General features: G+C 44.6%; 1 protein-coding gene across 10 annotated transcripts in view; it reads left to right on the forward strand.

The window, feature by feature from the left end:
- Nucleotides 1–17771, forward strand: part of LOC109891495 (R3H domain-containing protein 2) — a 74395-nt gene extending 56624 nt beyond the window's left edge. For 8 of the 10 annotated variants that reach the window (XM_031824716.1, XM_031824720.1, XM_031824719.1 and 5 more), the window contains 10 exons: nucleotides 1153–1449; nucleotides 2655–2793; nucleotides 8463–8623; nucleotides 9169–9341; nucleotides 10068–10165; nucleotides 10497–10666; nucleotides 10816–10963; nucleotides 15461–15552; nucleotides 15696–15780; nucleotides 16106–17770. In XM_031824716.1, coding sequence (XP_031680576.1) covers nucleotides 1153–1449; nucleotides 2655–2793; nucleotides 8463–8623; nucleotides 9169–9341; nucleotides 10068–10165; nucleotides 10497–10666; nucleotides 10816–10963; nucleotides 15461–15552; nucleotides 15696–15780; nucleotides 16106–16485 — 1743 coding nt within the window. In that variant the 3' untranslated portion in view covers nucleotides 16486–17770. Of the gene's footprint in view, nucleotides 1–1152; nucleotides 1450–2654; nucleotides 2794–8462; nucleotides 8624–9168; nucleotides 9342–10067; nucleotides 10166–10496; nucleotides 10667–10815; nucleotides 10964–15460; nucleotides 15553–15695; nucleotides 15781–16105 lie in introns of all 10 variants that reach the window. The other 2 variants (XM_031824722.1, XM_031824713.1) reach the window with 1 other exon arrangement.
- Nucleotides 17772–22987: the final 5216 nt, after the last annotated feature.

Raw genomic sequence — 22987 nt, forward strand, 5'->3', positions numbered from 1 at the left:
GATTTTCACGCAAGACAGTGTTTAGGGTTTACTGAGAATGGTGCGACCCAACAAAAAAACATCCAGTCAGTGGCAGTGCTGTTGTCGAAAACAGCTTGTTGATGAGAGAGGTCGAAGGAGAATGGCAAGAGTCGTGCAAGCTAACAGGCGAGCCACAAACAAATAACGATGTAGTACAACAGTGGGGTGCAGAACGGCATCTCAGAATGCCGTTTTTGTTAGGGGGAGGTAGTTGCAAAAACGTTGGAATGGTTTACTCGACTGACATTGGACAATTGAGGAGTGGAAAAACATTGCCTGGAACATGGCAGCAAGTTCAGCTTACTTTAGTGGCATGCACATTCGCTAGACCATCAACCCAAAAGCGCATTTTAGCACGAGATGGAGAACTCTGTTCACAGCATGAACGTACCACTGTCCAATCTGCAGCAACTGCGTGATGCATGAACTAACATCCCTGTGGAACGCTTCCGACACCTTGTAGAATGCCCCGAATAATTCAGGCTGTTCTGGAGGCAAAGGGTGGTCCGAACCAGTACTAGGTGGGTGTACATAATAAACTGGCTGGTGAGTGTATATACTGTTATACAGTGTGGTTCAAAATTATTGACACCCTCGATAAGGATGATCAAACCATTTTTTTTATATACTGAACAGCGTAGCCTAGTGGTTAGAGCGTTTGGATTAGTAACTGAGAGGTTTCAAATTCAAATCCCTGAGCTGACAAGGTACAAATCTGTCGTTCTGCCCCTGAACAAGGCAGTTAAGCCACCGCTCCTAGGCCGTCATTGAAAATAAGAATTTGTTCTTAACTGACTTGCCAATTTAAATAAAGCTAAATAAAATAATAATAATTCTATGCACACTTTTTTATTGTATTATTTTATACTACTACTCAGAGAAAGTAATAAAAATTATTCTCTAAAAGCTAGGGGTCAATTGACACCCCTCTTTTCAATACCTCACCTTGTGAGGATAAAGGTAATTTTCTAAAACATTTTATGAGATTGGAGAACACGTTGGGAGGGATCTTAGACCATTCCTCCATACAGAATCGTTCCAGATCCTTGATATCCCTTGTGAACTTTACCCAGTATGTTTACGGTTTTCAACCCACTAGTAACTCTAATCCCTCGTCTCTCTCTCTCTCAGGGTGAGGAACTGGCTCCCCAGTTCAGCCAGATGACTCTGAGTAGACAGGGTTCCAGCGAGGCCCCGGAGCCCCCCACCATGTACCAGACCCAGGGGCCCACTGTCCTCACCCAACACCCCCCACCCCAGACTGGCTACATCATGGCCACCACAAGCCAGCCCCTGGCCCCTCCGTCTGGCTACCAGCCTAACACTGGACACCCCCACCCCCCTCCTCTTCCACCCCCTCCCTCCCAGACCGTCATGCAGCCCCCTCCACCGCCACAGGGATACATGCAGCCACCTCCCCCGCAACAGGTATTATATAGTTTTTTTGTTGATGCAATCAGATGTTTGTCAAGCCCTTTTTACATCAGCAGCTGTGCACAAATATAATGAATACAGAGCTGAAGTTGGAATATAAGTTGACTGAAAGTACACACACAGCTTGAGAAGCTAGAGAGAGTCAAACACTTTTTGTTAGACAACTTTACCATCAAATGTAAGAAAGTGTCAATGGTGTGATTCCTGTGAAATCGCAGCTGGATTCACACACAGCGACGGTATGACAGTGTCTCTCTTCCACTCAGTGCTGTGTGACTGGCTGTGAAGTCTGCGCTCTCTCTGTGCTATCTTTTCTCTACCTCTATCTCTCTCTACACATCTCTACGTCTCCCTACACATCTCCCTCTATCTCTCTCTACACATCTCTACCTCTGCTATATCTACATCTCTCTACGTCTCCCTGCCTCCACCGCTGCGTCTCCCTGCCTCCACCGCTGCGTCTCCCTGCCTCCACCGCTGCGTCTCCCTGCCTCCACCGCTGCGTCTCCCTGCCTCCACCGCTGCGTCTCCCTGCCTCCACCGCTGCGTCTCCCTGCCTCCACCGCTGCGTCTCCCTGCCTCCACCGCTGCGTCTCACTGCCTCCACCGCTGCGTCTCTCTCAGTCTCTCTCTCCCTGCCTCTACCTCTCTCTTCTCATCACACTGCCCTCCAGCCAAGTCAGTAACGAGGCGTTTGGATCCATAAAATATTCATTTATATTCTGGAGGACAAAACCTCCATGTCATTGATCCTACACTGGGGTTCCTACAATGCCCAAGTAGGAATTTGGCAAATAGCTGCACTGATGTCTCTTGCTGGCTTCATGAGGAAGTGGCAGTGCTTTCACAGTAAGGAGAATACCATGGGTAGAGTGAGATTTCTCTAGAGCGCTAGTAGTGCACTAGTAGTTCCTGTAGTGTGCCCTTCATGACAGCCACTAAAGCTTTAAGGCAGCATGGCTCACAGCTTACAGATCTGTCTCTCTCGCAGAACTAAACAATAGGGAGCTAACTCCGACGGAGTCAAGCTCGTAGGGTGGAACGCAAACACCCTGCACTGCCTGGGATAGTTTGTTGGATGTGCAATAGTTGATTTCTAGTTTGCTTCTCTATTTATGCACCTTGGTTGGAATAATAATTTTAAAAACTGAACTGTGTATTTCTCCCTCCCTCCCTCCCTCTACCGAACCCCTCCGCAGATTCATGTGTCGTATTACCCACCAGGGCAGTACCCCAACACGGGGCAGCAGTACCGGCCTGGACCCATGTCTCACCAGGTGTCCTACCCTGCCCATACCCAGCACTCCCAGCCGATGCCCCAGCCCACACAGCAGTCAGGTCAATATCATGCCCATCCCTCTCATCTACCTATCTGACGGTCTTTAAAGTGCTGTGCAGTTTAAATTACATCCGACCACATCCTTGTTCACACACCAATTTAGATCAATCTACTTGCATGGGGGTACAGAATACAGCTGTTTTTGAGAACCAATTACCAGATTTTAAACAGGACCATTAGCATGTCAAATTCTGGGTTTTGGGGTGCCAAACGCCAACTACATTTCTACACTTCATATTAAAATGAAGATGCACAGTTGAGTGAGAATCTTGCTTAGATCCAGTAGTGTGGGTGAAGAGTAAGCAGGACTGGGGAAAGGCAGGACTCCTGTACACTGTGTTTTTCCTGAATAAACATTTATCAACAGTGTGTTGCGTTTTAGGCATTAAAACCTTCATCAAGGCGTTGATGACCGAATCGCTGCCTACCTGATTCGGCAACACTGTATACGTGAGTCCGTTCGGCCACCCAGTCAACACGATCAACAGAAACACCACCAATAAGGTTCAGATATCTAAAATATTTCAAATCAAATGTTATTTGACACATGCGCCAAATACAACAGGTGTTGACTTTACAGTGAAATGCTTACTTACGGGCCCTTTCTCAAAAATGCAGTTAAAAAGAAAGACAAAATGTATAAAAAAGAGGAAATGGTAACAAAAAAAAAAAAAACTATAAACAATAACTAGCCTATATACAAGGAGTGCCGGTACTAAGTCAAAGTGCGGAGGTACCGGTTAGTTGAGGTAATATGTACACGTAGGTAGAGTTATTAAAGTGACTATGCATATATGATAACAACTGAAAGTAGCATCGGTGTAAAAGGGGGTTTCAATTAGTCTGGGTAGCCATTTGATTAGATGTTCAGGAGTTTTATGGCGCAGGGGTAGAAGCTGTTGAGAAGCCTCTTGGACCTAGACTTGGTGCTCCGGTACCACTTGCCGTGTGATAGCAGAGAGAACAGTCTATGACTAGGGTGGCTGGAATCTTTGACAAATTTTAGGGCCTTCCTCTGACACCTCCTGGTATAGAGGTCCTAGATAGCAGGAAGCTTGGCCCCAGTGATGTGCTGGCCTGTTCACACTACCCTCTGTAGTGCCTTGCGGTTGGAGGCCGAGCAATTGCCATACCAGGCAGTGATGCTCTCATTGAGGAGGATCTGGGGACCCATACCAAATATTTTCATTCTCCTGGGGGGGAATAGGTTTTGTCGTGCCCTCTTCACGACTGTCTTGGTGTGTTTGGACCATGTTAGTTTGTTGGTGATGTGGACACCAAGGAACTTGAAGCTCTCAACCTGCTCTGCTGCAGCCCCGTCGATGAGAGCCACATGGCCATGATGGCACCACATGGCCAGGTCTCCGACCTCCTCCCTATAGGCTGTCTCATCGTTCTCGGTGATCAGGCCTACCACTATTGTGTCATTGGCAAACTTAATGATGGTGTTAGTCGTGCCTGGCCGTGCAGTCATGAGTGAACAGGGAGTACAGGAGGGGACTGAGCACGCACCCCTGAGGGGCCCCTGTGTTGAGGATCACACATGGCGTATGTGTTGTTACCTACCTTTAGCACCTGGGGGTGGCCCTGTCAGGAAGTCCAGGATCCAGTTGCATAATGAGGTGTTTAGTCCCAGGGTCCTTAGATTATTGATGAGCTTTGAGGGCACTATGGTGTTGAACGCGACACTGTAGTCAATGAGTAGCATTCTCACATAGGTGTTCCTTTTGTCCAGGTGGGAAAGGGCAGTGTGGAGTGCATCTTCTGTGGATTTGTTGGGGTGGTATGCAAATTGGAGTGGGTCTATTCTTTTTGGGATAATGGTGTTGATGTGAGCCATGACCAGCCTTTCAAAGCACTTCATGACTACAGACGTGAGTGTTACGGGTCAGTAGTCATTTAGGCAGGTTAGCTTAGTGTTCTTGGGCACAGACACTATGGTAGTCTGCTTAAAACATGTTGGTATTACAGACTTCACAGGGAGACGTTGAAAATGTCAGTGAAGACACTTTCCAGTTGGTCAGCTGATGCTCGTAGTACACATCCTGGTAATCCGTCTGGCCTTGCGAATGTTGACCTGTCTAAAGGTCTTACTCACATTGGCTGCGGAGACCGTGATCAGTCTTAGGAACAGCTGGTGCTCTCATGCATGTTTCAGTGTTATTTGCCTCGAAGCGAGCATAGAAGTAGTTTAGCTCATCTGCTAGGCTCGTGTCACTGGGCAGCTTCCCTTTGTAGTCTGTAATGGTTTGCAAACCCTGCCACATCTGACGAGCGTCAGAGCTGATGTAGTACGATTCGATCTTCGTCCTGGATTGATGCTTTGCCTGTTTGATGGTTCGTAAGAGGGCATAGTGGGATTTCTTCTAAGCTTCTTGGTTAGAGTCCTGCTCCTTGAAAGCGGAAGCTCTAGCCTTTAGCTTAGTGTGGCTGTTGCCTGTAATCCATGGCTTATGGTTGGGGTATGTATGGTTATTGTGGGGATGACGTCATCGACACACTTATTGATGAAGCCAGTGACTGATGTTGTGTACTCCTCAATGCCATCGACGGAATACTGGAACATATTCTAGTCTGTGCTAGCAAAACAGTCCTGTAGCTTAGCATCTGCTTCATCTGACCACTTTTTTTTATTGATCGAGTCACTGGTGCGTCCTTTTTAAATGTTTTGCTTGTAAGCAGGAATCAGGAGGAATAGAATTATGGTTTGATTTGCCAAATGGAGGGCGAGGGAGAGCCTTGTATGCATTTCTGTGTGTGGACTAAAGGTGGTCCAATGTCTCCCCCTGGTTGCACATTTAAAATGCTGATAGAAATTTGGTAAAACTGATTTCAGTCACCCTACATTAAAGTCCCCGGCTACTAGGCGTGCTGCCTCTGGGTGAGCGTTTTATTGTTTGCTTATGGCGGAATACATCTTATTCGATGCTGTCTTAGTGCCAGCCTCAGTCTGGTGGTATGTAGACGACTACAAAAAATACAGATGGAAACTCTCTAGGTAGATAGTGTGGTCTACAGCTTATCATGAGCTCATGCGAGCAATACCTTGATACCTCCTTAGATATCGTGCACCAGCTGTTATGTACAAAAATGCATAGTCCGCCGCCCCTTGTCTTACCAGACACCACTGTTCTATCCTGCCGGTACAGCGTATAACCAGCCAGCTGTATGTTGATAGTGTCGTCGTTCAGCCACGACTCTGTGAAGCATAAGATATTCGTTTTTAATGTCCCATTGGTAGTTTAATCTTCTGCGTAGGTCATCGATTTTATTCTCCAAAAGTTGCATGTTTGCTTGCAGAATGGAAGGAGGTGGGGGTTTATTTGATCGCCTACAAATTCTCTGGAGACAGCCCTTTTTCTCCGCCGCCTCTTCATGTTAATCACGGGGATCTGGGCTTGTTCCTAAGAAAGCAGTATATCATTCACGTCGGGCTCGTCAGACTCGTTAAAGGAAAAATAAAGATTCTGGCAGTCCGTGGTGAGTAATCGCTGTCCAGATGTTATTTTCGGTCATAAGAGACTGTAGCGGCAACATTATGTACAAAATACGTTTTAAAAAATAAATAAAAAAATCAGTTGGGGACACGTAAAACGTCAGCCGCCTTCTCCGGCGCTGTTTTAATTGGGTTGAGGTCGGTTGATTGTGGAGGCCAGGTCATCTGATGCAGTACTCCATCACTCTCCTTCTTGGTCACATAACACTTACACAGCCTGGAGGTGTATTGGGTCATTGTCCCGACTAATGATAATTCCACTAAGCGCAAACCAGATAGGATGGTGTTGTAGCCATGCTGGTTAACTTAACTGTGCCTTGAATTTAAAATAAATCACTGACAGTGTTACCATCAAAGAACCTCCACACCATCAAACACCACCACCTCCATGCTGCACGGTGGGAACTACGCATGTAGAGATGATCCATTCTCCTACACTGCGTCTCACAAAGATACGGTGGTTGGAATCAAAAATCTCAAATCAGACCAAAGGACAGATTTCCACCAGTCTAATGTCCATTGCTCGTGTTTTTTGGCCCAAGCAAGTCGTCTTATTGGTGACCTTTTTAGTAGTGGTTTCTTTGCAGCAATTCAACCACGAAGGCCTAATTCACGCAGTCTCCTTGAACAGTTGATGTTGAAGATGTCTGTTGCTTGAAGCATTTCTTTGGGCTGCAATTTCTGAGGCTGGTAACTCGAATGAGCTTATCCACCGCCATTCCTGTGGTGGTCCTCATGAGATCCAGTTTCATCATAGCGCTTGATGGTTTTTGCGACTGCATTTGAAGAAACTTTCAAAGTTCTTGGCAGTGTTCCGGATTGACTGACCTTCATGTCTTAAAGTAAAGATGGACTGTCGTTTCTCTTAGCTTATTTGAGCTGTTCTTGCCATAATATGGACTTGGTCTTTTGCCAAATAGGGCTATCTTCTGTATACCCCCTACCTTGTCACAACACAACTGATTGGCTCAAACGCATTAAGAAGGAAAGAAATTCCACAAATTATCTTTTAACAAGGCACACCTATTAATTGAAATGCCTTCCAGATGACTACCTCGTGAAGCTGGTTGAGAGAATGCCAACCGCATGCAAAGCTGTCGTCAAGGCAAAGGATGGATACTTTGAAGAATCTCAAATATAAAATCTATTTTGATTTACCACTTTTTTTTGGGGTTACTACATGATTCCATATGTTTCATTGTTTTGATGTCTTCACTATTATTCTACAATGTAGAAAATAGTTGAAAAAAAGAAACCCTTGAATGAGCAGGTGTGCCCAAACCTTTGGGTAAACGTGACTAGGCAGTCAGGATAGATAATAAACAGATTAGCAGCAGGGTGAAAGTGTGTGTAGTGTGTATGAGTTTGTAGGTAGAGTCCAGTGAGTGTGCATAGAGCCAGTGCAAAAAAAGTAACAGGGTCAATGCAAATTGTCCAGCTAGCCCATTTGATTAACTGTTCAGCGGTCTTATGACTTGGGGGATAGAAGCTGTTCAGGATCCCTTTGGTTCCAAACATGGCGCTACGGTACAGCTTGCCTTGTAGTAGCAGAGAGAACAGTCTGTGACTTGGGTGGCTGGAGTCTTTGGCAATTTTTAGGGCCTTCCTCTGACACCGCCTGGTATAGAGGTCCTGGATTGCGGGGAGCTTGGCCCCAGTGATGTACTGGGCCTTACGCACTACCCTCTAGCGCCTTGCGGTCGGATGCCAAGCAGTTGCCATGCCAAGCGGTGGTGCAGCCAGTCAGGATGCGCTAAATGGTGCAACTGTAGGACTTTTTGATATCTCTTTACACAATGATCAAGGTCAGCTAAATAATGGTCACCAGGATTAAATGGCTATTTTAGTTACCACATTGTGTAATTGGGGAGAACAGTACTGATGCAATGATTTCCCGAAAGTTACCATGATTATACTTGTAGGACCCTGAGCATTAAGGCTGCAACAAGCCTACCCCCTGCTATACTGTCCATGGCAACTTTTTAAGCTCCAGACCCGGGTCTTCCTTGGCTTTAGGTGTACATTCCTTCCTTTCTAGACAGCCTGTGTTAACATAACCATGACGTGATATGGTCATCACCAGTAGGTACAGGGGGAATAGGAGTGCAGCATTCCCAGAATACACTCTCACACACACACCTGTATTAACACACTGCATGTTGTTTCCATCAGGTCTCCAGACCATGATGCCCAGCCAGCAGCCCCAGTACCAGGGGATGATAGGAGTACCTCAGCAGCCCCAGAACCAGGCCCTCATCACTTCTCAGAGGCAGGGCATACAAGGACAGATGACAGGGATGATGGTCCAGTACCCACAAATGTCCTCATATCCGGTACAGTAGGCCCTCAAGTAAATTCAATGAAACTTGATTTATTCCCTCAGGGGCAATTAAGAAAGGCAAATTGCCTGTCTTACATGTAGGTGTATTGAATTGACTTGAATTCCATGCATGATGATGTGCATTCTTAAATCACGCAAAGTGTACATGAATGTTTCAGAGTTCCTGAAGGCTCTGTTTTTATTGAGTATGCCACCTCTGTTGATGGTATTCCTAGCGTTTTACTGCCATGTCGACGATGAACAGCTGTACATTTTCAATGCAACATGGTAAAATAACTACAACCCGTTTCTTGATAAAAGTCTTAACCGGTTTGTGACTCTTGTCTCTTTAAGACGTGGATCTAAAGAGGAGCCAGACAACTTCTCTCTTCGATTAGGGATATTTATGAATGTGTTGTTTCGTTCAAAGACAAACCCCAGAACATAAATGAACCCCAATAACCTTTCCCAAGTCAAGTATTCCACAGTGTCATTAGTTTACGCCCTGTTCTGGCTAAGCGATATCTATAGTATATCACCTTCTACATCTCCCATCAGGTGCCGGTGGCCAATGAGTCTCAGCAGGTGGTACAGCAGCAGTACCAGCAGCAAGTCATGGTGCCGGTCAGCCAGTCTCTCCAGACTGTCCAGGGGGTACAGGGACCCATGCCAGGCCAAGGGATGCCCATATACTACAGCGTCATCACCCCCACACAACAGAACAGCACAAGGTAGATGGGTAAAATAAGATTTATTATATAAGTGCTTGATATTGTATAGGGAAAAAATCCACTACTCCCAACATGTCACACACACCCGGGTGATGCCACAGCAGACATTTTGAGATCGAACACTAGATAACATGTTCTTAATAAGTATTAGTTACAGCTCACTTGTAGAACTCACAGAATTGTAATAAAGTACGCTTAATAAGAAAACAAAAGCATTGCATAGAATTTGTCTGAATTCCAGAAGCAGAGTAATGGTCTGAATCCATCCAGGTATGAATTAAGTTGTTTAACACTATCTGTGACAAGACGTGTTCTGCCAGTGCGTCTATCTGTAACACGTTCTCCTGCTGACACGTCAACAGCTTGAATGCACTCTTAAGTGTTTGACACGGAGGTCATTACAAACTATTGAATAGGATAGAAACTCACAAGACTGGAATCAATAAGCAACCTCTTGAACATTTGAATATGTATTTTCTGTGACACTCTCTCTCACACACACACACACACACACACACACACACACACACACACACACACACACACACTTGCTGCTTTCAGATTCCTTCTACACGCTTGCTAAACAAAATATTTGCATTGTAATTGAAGTCTAGCAGACCGCAGCTTGTCGGCGTGATATGCCTACCGTCTGTGCATGTGGCGGGCTGCCAAGTGCTTACACAGTGTGTGTGTGTGTGTCTGTCGCTGTGTGTGTGTCTCTCCCAGCCCATCAGTGGGGTACCTGCAGCCCAACTCAGAGCAGTACCAGATAAGCCAGTCTCCATCCCCTTGCAACCCTCAGCAGATGCAGCAGCAATATTCAGGTGACTGTTCATCTGGTTCACAAAGAGATGTTTTCGGACTTTGTTGATTACGTCAATCGGCTGTGTTCGTACTGGCCTTGACATATAAGCCTAGACATATAAGCCGAGACCAGCGTTGCATTTAGGAGGTTGCAACATACTGTACATGGGCCATTGCAAATAGAAATGCCACAAAGAGAGCTAACATTCTTAACTCTACGGAAAGTGTGTTCTCCACTATATATTTTTCAGGACACTTGACTACATTGTGTTATACTAAATGTGGCCTTGCCTGGATTGAAGAACACTGCTGCAATGTGTAACATCATTCAACTTTGTCTGTGTGCTACAGGAGTGCCACCCCCAGGCCCCGGGGTGATGGTCATGCAGCTTAGCGTCCCCAACGGACCGCAGCCTGCCCAGAACCCTCCTCTGGTACAGTGGAACCCCTGCAAATACTACAGCCTAGAGCAGAGGCCCAGCAAGCCTGGAGAACTCTACAAACCTGACAACACACAACAGGTACACTATACCACTATGCTCATACCTCACTCACTCACATTCACTCATTCACATACATGCAATACAGCACACACATACTGTATAGCATTCATGTAAAGGATCCTTGCAGAGTTCTGACCCCCCCCCCCCCCCCCCCCTTTCCTTTCCAGGCCAGTACTCAGATGAGCAGTCCCCTGGCCTCCCCTACCCAGTCCCCCACTCTCTCCCCCTCAGGCAGCGTGAGCAGCGTCTGTCCTGGCCTCGGCCCCCTGCCCCTACTGTCACAGTTCCCCCGGCCCGGACCAGGGCCTGCGCAAGGTAACAATACACGGGCACACACACACACAGGTGTGCAGTCACACACAGTCACGCTTGTGCACACACATATGTATATACAATGCATTCGGAAAGTTTTCAGACCCCTTGACCTTTTCCATATTTTATGTTATAGCCTTATTCTAAAATTGACAATTTTTTCCCCCCTTATCAATCTACACACAATACCCCAAAATGACAGCAAATACAGGTTTTTATAAATTGTTGCACATTTATTAAAAAATACATTGAAATCACTTATTTAAGTTAATAAGTATTCAGAACCTTTGCTATGAGACAGGTGCATCCTGTTCCCATTGATCATCCTTGATGTTTCTACAATTTGGAGTCCACCTGTGGTTAATTCAATTGATTGGACGTGATTTGGAAAGGCACGCACCTGTCTATATAACGTCCCACAGTTGACAGTGCATGTCAGAGCAAAAACCAAGCCATGAGGTCGAAGGAATTGTCTTTAGAGCTCAGAGACAGGATTTTGTCGAGGCACGAATCTGGAGAAGGGTACCAAAACAGTTCTGCAGAATTTAAGGTCCCCAAGAACACAGTGGCCTCGATAATTCTTAAATGGAAGAAGTTTGGGACTAACAAGACTCTTCCTACAGCTGGCTGCCTGGCCAAACTGAGCAATCAGGGAAAAGGGCCTTGGTCAAGGAGGTGACCAAGAACCTGATGGTGACTCTGACTGAGCTCCAGAGTTCCCCTGTGCAGATGGGAGAACCTTCCTGAAGGACAACCATCTCTGCAGCACTCCACCAATAAAGCCTTTATGGTAGCCAGACTGAAGCCACTCCTCAGTAAAAGGCAAATGACAGCCCGCTTGGAGTTTGCCAAAAGGCACCTAAAGAACTTTCAGACCATGAGAAACAAGATTATCTGGTCTGATGAAACCCAGATTGAACTCGTGTCTGGAGGAAACCTGTCACCATCTCTACGGTGAAGCATGATGGTGGCAGCATCATGCTGTGGGGATATTTTTTCAGGGACTGGGAGACTAGTCAGAATCGAGGGAAAGATTAATGGAGCACAGAGAGATCCTTGATGAAAACCTGCTCCATTGTGCTCAGGACCTCTGACTGTTGCGAAGGTTTACCTTCCAACAGGACCCTAAGCACATAGCCAAGACCACGCAGGAGTGGCTTCGGGACAAGTCTCAATGTCCTTGAGTGGCGCAGCTAGAGTCCGAACTTGAGCACGATCAAACATCTCTGGAGAGACCTGAAAATAGCTGTGCAGCGACTCTGCCCATCCAACCTGACAGGATCTGCAGAAACGAATGGGAGAAACTCCCCAAATACAGGTGTGCCAAGCTTGTAGTGTCATACCCAAGAAGACTTGAGGCTGTAATCGCTGCAAAAGGTGCTTCAACAAAGTACTTTCTAAATTTGATTTATTCATTTGAAAAAATTGAAAAATAAACGGTTTTTGCTTTGTCGTTATAGGTGTGTATTGTGTGTAGATTGAGAGAGAAACTATTTAATAATTTTTAGAATAAGGCTATAACATAACAAAGTGGAAAACATCAAGAGGTCTGAATACTTTCTGAATATACTGTACACTGAGTGTACACAACATTAAGAACACCTACGCTTTCCATGAGACTGACCAGGTGAAAGCTATGAACCCTTATTGATGTCACTTGTTAAATCCACTTCAATCGGTATAGATGAAGGGGAGGAGATAGGTTAAATAATGATTTTTAAGCCTTGAGACAGTTGGGACATGGATTGTGTACAGGGTATGGTAGCAACTCAATATTTGGAATATAAACCAATTTTATTGGTCACATACACATGGTTAGCAGATGTTATTGTGAGTGTAGCGAAATGCTTATGCTTCGGGATCCAACAGTGCAGCAGTATCTAACAGGTCATATCTAACAATTCCACAACAAACCCTAATACACACAATCTAGTAAAGGAATGGGATGAAAATATATAAGTATAAAATATATGGATGAGCAGTGACAGAGCGGCTAAGATGCAATAGATGTTAAATAATAGATAGTGAAGGATACTGTGCAGTTGAAGTCGGAAGTTTACATACACCTTAACCAAATACATTTAAACTCAGTTTTTCACAATTCCTGACATTTTAGTCAGAGTAAAAATTCCCTGTCTTAGGTCAGTTAGGATCACCACTTTTATTTTAAGAATGTGAAATGTCAGCATAATAATAGTGATTTATTTCAGCTTTTATTTCTTTCATTACATTCCCAGTGGGTCAATTAGTATTTGGTAGCATTGCCTTTAAATTGTTTAACTTGGGTCAAATGTTTTGAGTAGCCTTCCACAAGCTTACCACAATAAGTTGGGTGAAATTTGGCCCATTCCTCCTGACAGAGCTGGTGTAACTGAGTCAGGTTTGTAGGCCTCCTTACACACTTTTTCAGTTCAGCCCACACATTTTCTAGAGGATTGAGGTCAGGGCTTTGTGATGGCCTCTCCAATACCTTGACTTTGTTGTCCTTAAGCCATTTTGCCACAACTTTGGAAGTGTGCTTGGGGTCATTGTCCATTTGGAAGACCCGTTTGCGACCAAGCTTTAACATCCTGCCTGACTGATGTTTTGAGATGCTGCTTCAATATGTCCACATAATTTTCCTTCCTCATGACGCCATCTATTTTGTGAAGCGCACCTGTCCCTCCTGCACCCCCACAACATGATGCTGCCACCCCTGTGCTTCACGGTTCGGATGGTGTTATGGCGGTTTTGGAGCAGTAGCTTCTTCCTTGCTGAGTGGCCTTTCAGGTTGTCGATACAGGACTCGTTTTACTGTGGATATAGATACTTTTGTACCTGTTGTTCTGGGATTGATTTGCAGTTTTCGCACCAAAGTACTTTCATCTCTAGGAGACAGAACGCGTCTCCTTCCTGAGCGGTATGGCGGCAGCATGGCCCATGGTGTTTATACTTGCGTACTATTGTTTGTACAGATGAACGTGGTACCTTCAGGCGTTTGGAAATTTCCCCTGAAGGGTGAACCAGATTTTTTTTTCCTGAGGTCTTGGCTGATTTCTTTTGATTTTTTTCCCATGTCACGCAAAGAGGCACTGAGTTTGAAGGAAGGCCTTGAAATACATTCACAGGTACACCTCCAATTGACTCAGGCTAATTGACATTATTTATCAGAAGCTTCTAAAGCCATGACATACTTTTCTGGAATTTTCCAAGCAGTTTAAAGGCACAGTCAACTTAGTGTATGTAAACTTCTGACCCACTGGAATTGTGACACAGTGAATTATAAGGTAAGCAATTGTTGGAAAAATTACTTTTCATGCACAAAGATGTCCTAACCGACTTTCTAAAACTGTTGAAACACTTCGTTGGAGTCATTAAAACTTGTTTATGTAAACTTCCAACTTCAACTGTATGAAAGCCTTCAGACAGATTTAAACAAGTTTAAATGAGTTTCCCCACAGAAGAGATATGAGAGCATTCAAGTTTCCCCACGACTGCGCCACCAGCGCACATGCGTTGTTCCCCCAGCCAATCGCGCAGACCAAAGAGCCGGTGATGAAGGACTTTGCTTCTGCTGCAGCCTTTGCTGTAAAATATAACACGGCCCCTCGGTTAAGATAAAACCCTAGTCCTTTATCTTTCACCCACTTCCACTCTGACCTGTTCATGACCTTTCCATCTCGTCTTTGGCCAGCCACTAATAGGCCCGAGAACCTGACTTTGCATTACTCACCTTACCCTTATGGCTGGCACTGACCCAGACACACACACACACACACACACACACACACACACACACACACACACACACACACACACACACACACACACACACACACACACCCATCTCATGTATAACATGCCCTCTCACTAGTGCTGAGCAATTAGTGCTTTTTGAGGTCGATTACGGTGCAATTTTCCTTTTTAAAACGTTAAATGCACTATGTATTATGTGGGTAGAATGCTGTTAACACAGAATAAAACAATGAATTAAAGTCACATGATGGTTATGACTGCCCATTACTGCTTATCACTTAACAACCATCATTTATTTACTTGAATACAATATTTCATATATTACATTTGTTTTATTAGATGACTTTGTTTCATTCCAGGTATTTTAATATCTATAGAGCTGCTACTTATGCAGTCTGACAAAATCACTATTTTAGTAGTTCAGAGTAAATCAGGTTTACTTTTGACTGACTGCTGAACACAAACTATCCATCACTTACATCATGTATTTTCTTGTGTATTCTTGTCACAGACCGGACAAGTACTGTAGGCGCGCAATGGGTCATAGTTTATCGCCCCCAAAAAATGTTGTAATTAACCATGTGGATTATTGGCCTGTTGGAAACTGCAACTCCCTACTACATTGCACATTTTAGGTTTGATCTGATTTACCTCTCGCTCACAGAGGAAGAACAAAAACTAAATGGAATTGAAATAATTGAACCGACATTAGTCAATTCGTATTTTAGCATGTGTATGTTTGTGCTGTGTCCCGTGTGTGTGCAGGTGATGGGCGCTACTCTCTTTTGGGCCAGCCTCTCCAGTATAGCCTATGTCCCCCTCTCATGCACAGCCAGACCAACTACAGCTCGCATCAGGTACTACTTCTCTCCATCCCTCCCTTCTCACCCCCCTTGAAGCGCACTGCCGCTACCACTCCATCCATCCATCTCTCCACTACATTCCTGCATATCTACTAGCCTGTAACCTTGTTGACACTTTAGCTGTTGGTGTGTTGCAGAGCCAAGTAGGAATGAAGCATGGTGCAAGAGGGAAGAGGCAGACACTGAAGTCTCAATCTACAGACCTGGGCACCACTGACGTAGGTAAGACAACAGACACAGACGTCTTCATTACGGTCGATGTGGTATATCTGCAGTATATTTTGTACTTTCAAGATCCAGATGACCTCGACTCAAGGTTTGTGCCTACGATTCAATACACTTGACTTACGTCCTGCGCACACACACACACACACACACACACACACACACACGCACATCCAGAACACAAATTCTTGGTTTTTGTATTAACTAATTTATTTAATTTTACCAGGCAGGTCAATTAAGAACAAATTATTATTTACAATAAATAGCCTGGATGAAAACAGTAGTTGTATTAGTGTCTGATCTTTCTCCTCCCTGTCTCCAGTGGTGAGTCGGGTGCTGGAGGTGACCGATCTCCCGGAGGGCATTAGTCGTCCAGAGGCTGAGAAGCTCTTCAACCAGCTTTCCATGTGTGGTGCCAAAATCCAGTGGCTCAAGGACCCGGTGGCAGGGGGCCGTGGAGGTTATGGTGGCCCGGGAGTGCATCACGGCCCTGGGCATTGTCCTGGGGCTGGAGGGGGGAAGGGTGATGGCCCCGGCAGTGACCCAGCTCACCTCTACACGGTGGTGGCTGTGTTCCCCTCCACCATGGCTGCACAGAGTGCTTCTTTTAAACTCAACAACAGTGGGGTCAGCCTCTTCAAACTGAGGGCCGCCAAAAAGAACTATGACCTGAGAGTACTGGAGAGGGCCAGCTCCCAGTGAAAAGAGAGGGGGATGAAGAAAAATACTTTTGGAAATGAGGAGTGGAAAGGAGTTGGACTGAGGGAACTGGACAGTTTTTGGACAAACGAGAAAAGATGGATAAGACGTCACACATTAAAAGGATGAGGTGAACACAGAACACAAATGGAGAGGATGGTGTTTGCAAATTATAAAATAATTGTTTTTGTTTTTGATTGTTTTATTTTATATTATTGATACCTGAAGAGCACATAAGACACGTGAGCATGTGGATCACTGTTGCCATAAATGGGTGCCATCACACACACACACACACTCATGTACAGACAGGCAACAGGATCACGTAGCACACACCTGAACACACTGGACAGTTCAACCTCAGTCCATCCTTCCCCTGCTCTCCTCCAGCCTTCCTCCTTTTTCTGTCTATACTTTCTCTTTCCTCTTCCTCGCTCTCCCTCCCATCGCCCCGCTCTTAGGCGCACATATTTATGCACAGTCACTCTTTCTATTTTTTTCTATTACTCTCTCTTACCCTCTCGCCACTTGTCTCATACTCTTTTCATGCTCTCTTCCTCTGCTTACCCCCACTCACTCCTCTCTCTCCTCTGGCTTTCTGTTTGCCTTATACTGTTGTTGTGGGTTTCTGTATTGCGCTATTTTTCTCAGAAGAGTATTGTTCTTTTGCGGTTCGATATATTTATATAAGTGATGTAAGGAATAAATCTATATATTCAGTGATTTTTTTTTTTCAGTGGGTAAGTTTAGGATCCCCTTTATGATACCCTCTCAACCTGTTCCTTCTGCCCCCTTTTCTCCTACCTCACAACTCCAACTTACCCCTTCCTACCCTTACCCCTCTTACCCTGTTCTATCCTACCCCCACTACCATACCCTCCTCTACCCTTACTCTCACAACCTACCCCATTGTCCAAATGTACCCTGTGCTCCCCCTACCCTGTTACTTCTTACCCATTCTCCCCCACCCCACTCCCATAATTACCCCTTTCCACCGCCCCTCTATCCCTAATTACCCCATATACCCCTACCTTACGATCCCCACCCAAACTACCTTTCTCCCCTACCCCTCTTAACCCAATATACCCCACAACTTACCTCATTCTCCTGTTGACCCTCTAACCCCCTCTCTCATCTTCATTGTGGTTGTGTTTTTTGTTGACAGCTGTGCAGAACGTATCAGATTAAATAGTTAAAAGTGCACAATGATTGCATAATGTCTGCTGTAAATTTTATTTAATGTTATTTTTTTGGTTTGTTTTTAAAAATATAAAAGCAAAAAAAAAGTGTTTGTTGTCATTGTTTTAACAGATCTGGGTGGAATCTTTGCTGTTAGATTTATTTAAGCAATATGAATCATGAGATTGAGGTGTGTTTTGCAGTTTATGGAACACAGACTTTCTTCTATCCAAGGAATTTAAGAAGTTCTGGGGGTATCATGAAGCAAGTTGCTCCTTTTTAAATTCCTTTCTTCTGTCCCATGGAATTAAATAGAACACTGTGTATTATATACTCAGTGGCCAGTTAATTAGGTACACCCATCTAGTACCAGATCAGACCCCTCTTTGCCTCCTGAACAGCCTGAATTCTTCGGGGCATAGCGTTAAAAAGCCGCTCAATTGGTTACAAATTAAATGTTATTTGTCACATGTGCCGTATACAACTGGTGTAGATCTTACAGTGAAATGCTTCCCTACAAGCCCTACACGCATCAAGACCCTAACGTGTGCCAGGATACATACCCCACACCAGGACACCAGCTTGTACTGTTGACACCAGGCAGCTTACGCCAAATCTTGACTGCCATTGTAACAGTATAACTTTAGACCGTCCCCTCGCCCCGACCTGGGCGCGAACCAGGGACCCTCTGCACACGTCAACAGTCACCCTCGAAGCATCGTTACCCATCGCTCCACAAAAGCTGCGGCCCTTGCAGAGCAAGGGGAACCACTACTTCAAGGTCTCAGAGCTAGTGACTTCACCGATTTGAAATGCTATTAGCGCGCACCACCGCTAACCATTTCACATCCGTTACACTCGCCCCCTTTTGACCTCCTTTTCTGCAGCAACCAGTGATCCGGGTCACGGCACCAATGTAACAGTATAACTTTAGACCGCCCCCTCGCCCCGACCTGGGCGCGAACCAGGGACCCTCTGCACACGTCAACAGTGACCCTCGAAGCATTGTTACCCATCGCTCCACAAAAGCCGCGGCCCTTGCAGAGCAAGGGGAACCACTACTTCAAGGTCTCAGAGCAAGTGACGTCACCGATTGAAATGCTATTAGCGCGCACCACTGCTAACTAGCTAGTTATTTCACATCCGTTACACCATCAGCATGATGCAACAAGAACTTGGATTCGTCAGGACCAGTCAATATTTTCCACTCAATTGTCCAGTGTTGGTGATCACGTGCCCACTGGAGACACTTGTTTTTAGCTGATAGGAGTGGAACCCTGTGTGGTTGCCGGCTACAATAGCCCATCTGCGAAAACGATCGACGAGTTGTGCGTTCTACGATGCCGTTCTGCACGCTGCTGTTGAACTGCGCTGTTATTTAATCTGCGCTGTTATTTAATCTGCGCTGTTATTTAATCTGCACTGTCCGCCTGTTATTTAATCCGCCTGTTAGCTTGTACAAATCTTGCCATTCTCCTCCAACCTCTCTCACCAACGTGCTGTTTTAGCCCACAGGACTGATGCTGACTGGATGTTTTTTTGTATGTCGCACCATTCCTTGTAAACCCTAGACACTGTTGTGTGTGAAATACCCAGGAGGCCAGCCGTTTCTGAGATACTGGATCTGGCACCAAAGATCATACCATGCTCAAAGTTGCGTAGGTTACTCATTTTGCCCATTCTAACGTTATATTGAACAGTAACTTCATGCCTGTCTGCCTGCTTTATATAGCAAGTCACTGCCACATCGCTCAGTGTCCATTTTCGTGAATGTGGCAGTGTACCTACTCAACTGGCCACTGAGTGTATACAGTGCATTCGGAAAGTATTCAGACCCCTTTTTCCACATTTTGTTACGTTTAAGCCTTGTTCTACAATGGAAAAATGGAAAGCTGGCACCATCTCAACAGTGAAGCATGTAGCAGCACCATACTGTGGGGATGTTTTTCAGTTGCAGGGACTGGGAGACTAGACTGGATCGAGAAAAAGATGAATGGAGCAAAGTACAGAGAGATCCTTGGTGAAGACCTGCTCTATAGTGCTCAGGACCTCACTGGGGCGAAGGTTCACCTTCCAACAGGATAATGACCCTAAGCACACAACCAAGACAATGCAGGTGTGGCTTCGGGACAGGTTTCAATGTCCTTGAGTGGCCTAGCCAGAGGCCGGACTTGAACCCAATCAAACATCTCTGGTGAGATTTGAAAATGGCTGTGCAGAGACACTCCCCATCCAACCTGACCGAGCTTGAAAGGATCTGCAGAGAAGAATGGAAGAAATTTCCCAAATATAGTTGTGCCAAGCTTGTAGCGTCATACCCAAGAAGACTCAAGACTCTATAATCGCTGCTAAAGGTGCTTCAACAAAGTACTGAGTAAAGGGTCTGAATGCTTATGTAAATGTGATATTTCAAACATTTGCAAACATTTCTAAAAACTAACCCTAACCCTGTTTTTGCTTTGTCATTATGGGTTATTTTGTGTAGTTTGAGGAAAACAATTTAATCCATTTTAGAATAAGGCTGTAACGTAAAAAAAAGTGTGAAATCATTGGGTCTGATACTTCCCAATGCGCCCTAGCTCTATGTTCTATCCCCTCTAGAATCCTGAAGTGAGTCACCTGTTGACGTCAGCATCACTGGACAGATGTAATGACTTTGTACAGTTTAGAGATGTGTCAATCAATCTCCTTGTCCAGTTCACTGTTGAAGGTACAACAACGCTGTTTGAGTTCCGGGACATGCATACTGGAGTTAATTTGATTTATTAACAATGTTTACCATGTCAACCTGAAGCAAGGCCCTGGGTGAGGTATTAGGCCTTAAATGCAAACACTCAACACTTGACTTCTAAATTACCAGATGGTCACCAATGTCATTGATTGGAAATTCACATTCTAAGATTGTGAGTCATGTAATATATACTTTTTGTAAAGCAAAGGTTTCTCCTGTATTTTCTGCTACTCTGCTGTCTGACACACGCACACATGCCCTCTTACATGCCCACACAAATTCCACAATAAACAGGGTTGGGCTACACCATTACTCACTCAATCTCCCACCTGTTGAACCCCATTTGGACAGTTGACTCTGTGTCTCAAATGGCACCCTGTTCCCCTACATAGTGCACTACTGGGTCCTGGTCAAACTTATTGCACTACTGGGTCCTGGTCAAAAGTAGTGCACTATGTAGGAAATAGGGTGGCATTTGAGAAGTTGACTATGTAAAGACCCAAACGAAGGACCTATGATGCCACCCATGTTTTTATTGGACAGAGCTTGAGTTGAGTGGACTGTTCTGGCTGGATGCGGACCTCTTCAGCTGCTGAGGAACTTTCAGAAGCAAGGTGATCCCACCCCATTGTCAAAAGGAAGTTGAGTATTTAGGATGCCTTTATGCAGTAATAAATCACTTGTAATAAGAATATATACAATTCATTTTGTACATGATGTATGTCATTACCCTTGATGTACCACGTTCTGTTGTCCACTTGTGTACTAAATTGACAGTAAAATAGTCTATAATAAGTACCATGATCATAGATTTATAGAACTACTTTGGCTACAGCAAATGCCATGGTAGCTAGCTACATGTCCTAATAAAAGGACATGGGAACATGGTAAATACACAGTAGTTACAAGTGAATGTATTTGTTTGTTGTATGGCACAGTAGTCACAAGAGCAGCAGTAGCAGCTTTAGCAGTGGCTTGTTTGTCTCGACAGCATCTTACAGCTCCCTCTGCTGTTCCACAGACGCCAGGACTTGACCAAAGAGCATAGTGACACAGTGGCTACGTTTGACACTTTAATATCCTCTTCAACAGATTTGTTTTTAAATCCAGAGAGATTTTGATTGGGACTATTTGTCTCATATTTTTCACTTATTTGTTGTCCACATAATATATTTGTTGCAAATATTTTGTCCTTGACATGTATTGTTCAGTCCGACCTTCCAAATTGGACGATAAGGACTCACTCTGTGGATATCCATGACAACCCTCCAGCCCCTCAGAACTTAGTCAGAGGAGGCGGGAAACACAGTGGGACCTGCACTGTTGGAGCTGTGAGGACCACTGTGTGTCAGACTGACAGAAGTAGTGCACTATATAGGGAATAGGGTGCCATTTGAGATGCGGTTTTGAGTGTTCTCAGTCAGTCTGACACAGTGGTCCCCACATTCCCCAACTAGCTAACACACCAAATAATGTGTGAAAAATAGGCAGGTATTAAACAGTTAGTGAGAATTGAGCTACTCAATTGAGCTCCTGGCAACAGTTTTAATCCTGGTTGTGTGGGGGGCGTTGGGCTTTCAGTGTGTGTTTGTCAAGTTTATTTAGGAACAATGTCACTCTCCATTAATAAAAAATTGCATTTCTCTGTATCTCTATTGAAGGTTATTTTAGGAGCCCCCCCCCACTAATTCCCCAAATGAAATCAAATATTTTAGCAGATGTTATTGCGGGTGTAGCGAAATGCTTGTGTTCCTAGCTCCAACAGTGCAGTAGTATCTAACAATTCACAAGAATATACAAAGCGAAAAGTAAAATGTCATTTATAAATATTAGGACGAGGAATGTCAGAGGCATTGACTAAATACAGTACAATGTAATACAGTATATACATATGAGATGAGTAAAGCAGTACGTAAACATTATTAAAGTGGCAAGTGATTCCATGGCGTTGAGAGAGAAGCTTTTTTTCATTCTCTCGGTCCCAGATTTGATTCACTTGTACTGACCTCGCCTTATGGATGATAGCGTGAGAGTGATCAGGCTGTGGCTGGAGTGGTTGGTCCTTAATGATCTTTTTTAAATTTATTTTTATTTAACCCTTTATTTAACCAGGTAGGCTAGTTGAGAACAAGTTCTCATTTACAACTAAGATAACGCAAAGCAGTGCGCCACAAACATCAACACAGAGTTACACATGGAATAAACAAACATACAGTCAATAACACAGCAGAAAGAGTCTATATACAGTGTGTTCAAATGAGGTAAGATAAGGTAAGGCAATAAATAGGCCACAGTGGTGCAATAATTACAATTTAGCAATTAAACACTGGAGTGATAGATGTGCAGGAGATGAATGCAAGTAGAGATACTGGGGTGCAAATGAGCAAAAAATAAATAAAATAAATAACAGTATGGGGATGAGGTAGTTGGATGGGCTATTTACAGATGTCTATGTATAGGTGCAGTGATCTGTGAGCTACTCTGACAGCTAGTGCTTAAAGTTAGTGAGGGAGATATGAGTCTCCAGCTTCAGTGATTTTTGCAATTAGTTCTAGTCATTGGCAACAGAGAACTGGAAGGAAAGGTGGCCAAAGG

This window comes from Oncorhynchus kisutch, linkage group LG5, assembly GCF_002021735.2.
Source record: "Oncorhynchus kisutch isolate 150728-3 linkage group LG5, Okis_V2, whole genome shotgun sequence".
NCBI classification, from domain to species: domain Eukaryota; kingdom Metazoa; phylum Chordata; class Actinopteri; order Salmoniformes; family Salmonidae; genus Oncorhynchus; species Oncorhynchus kisutch.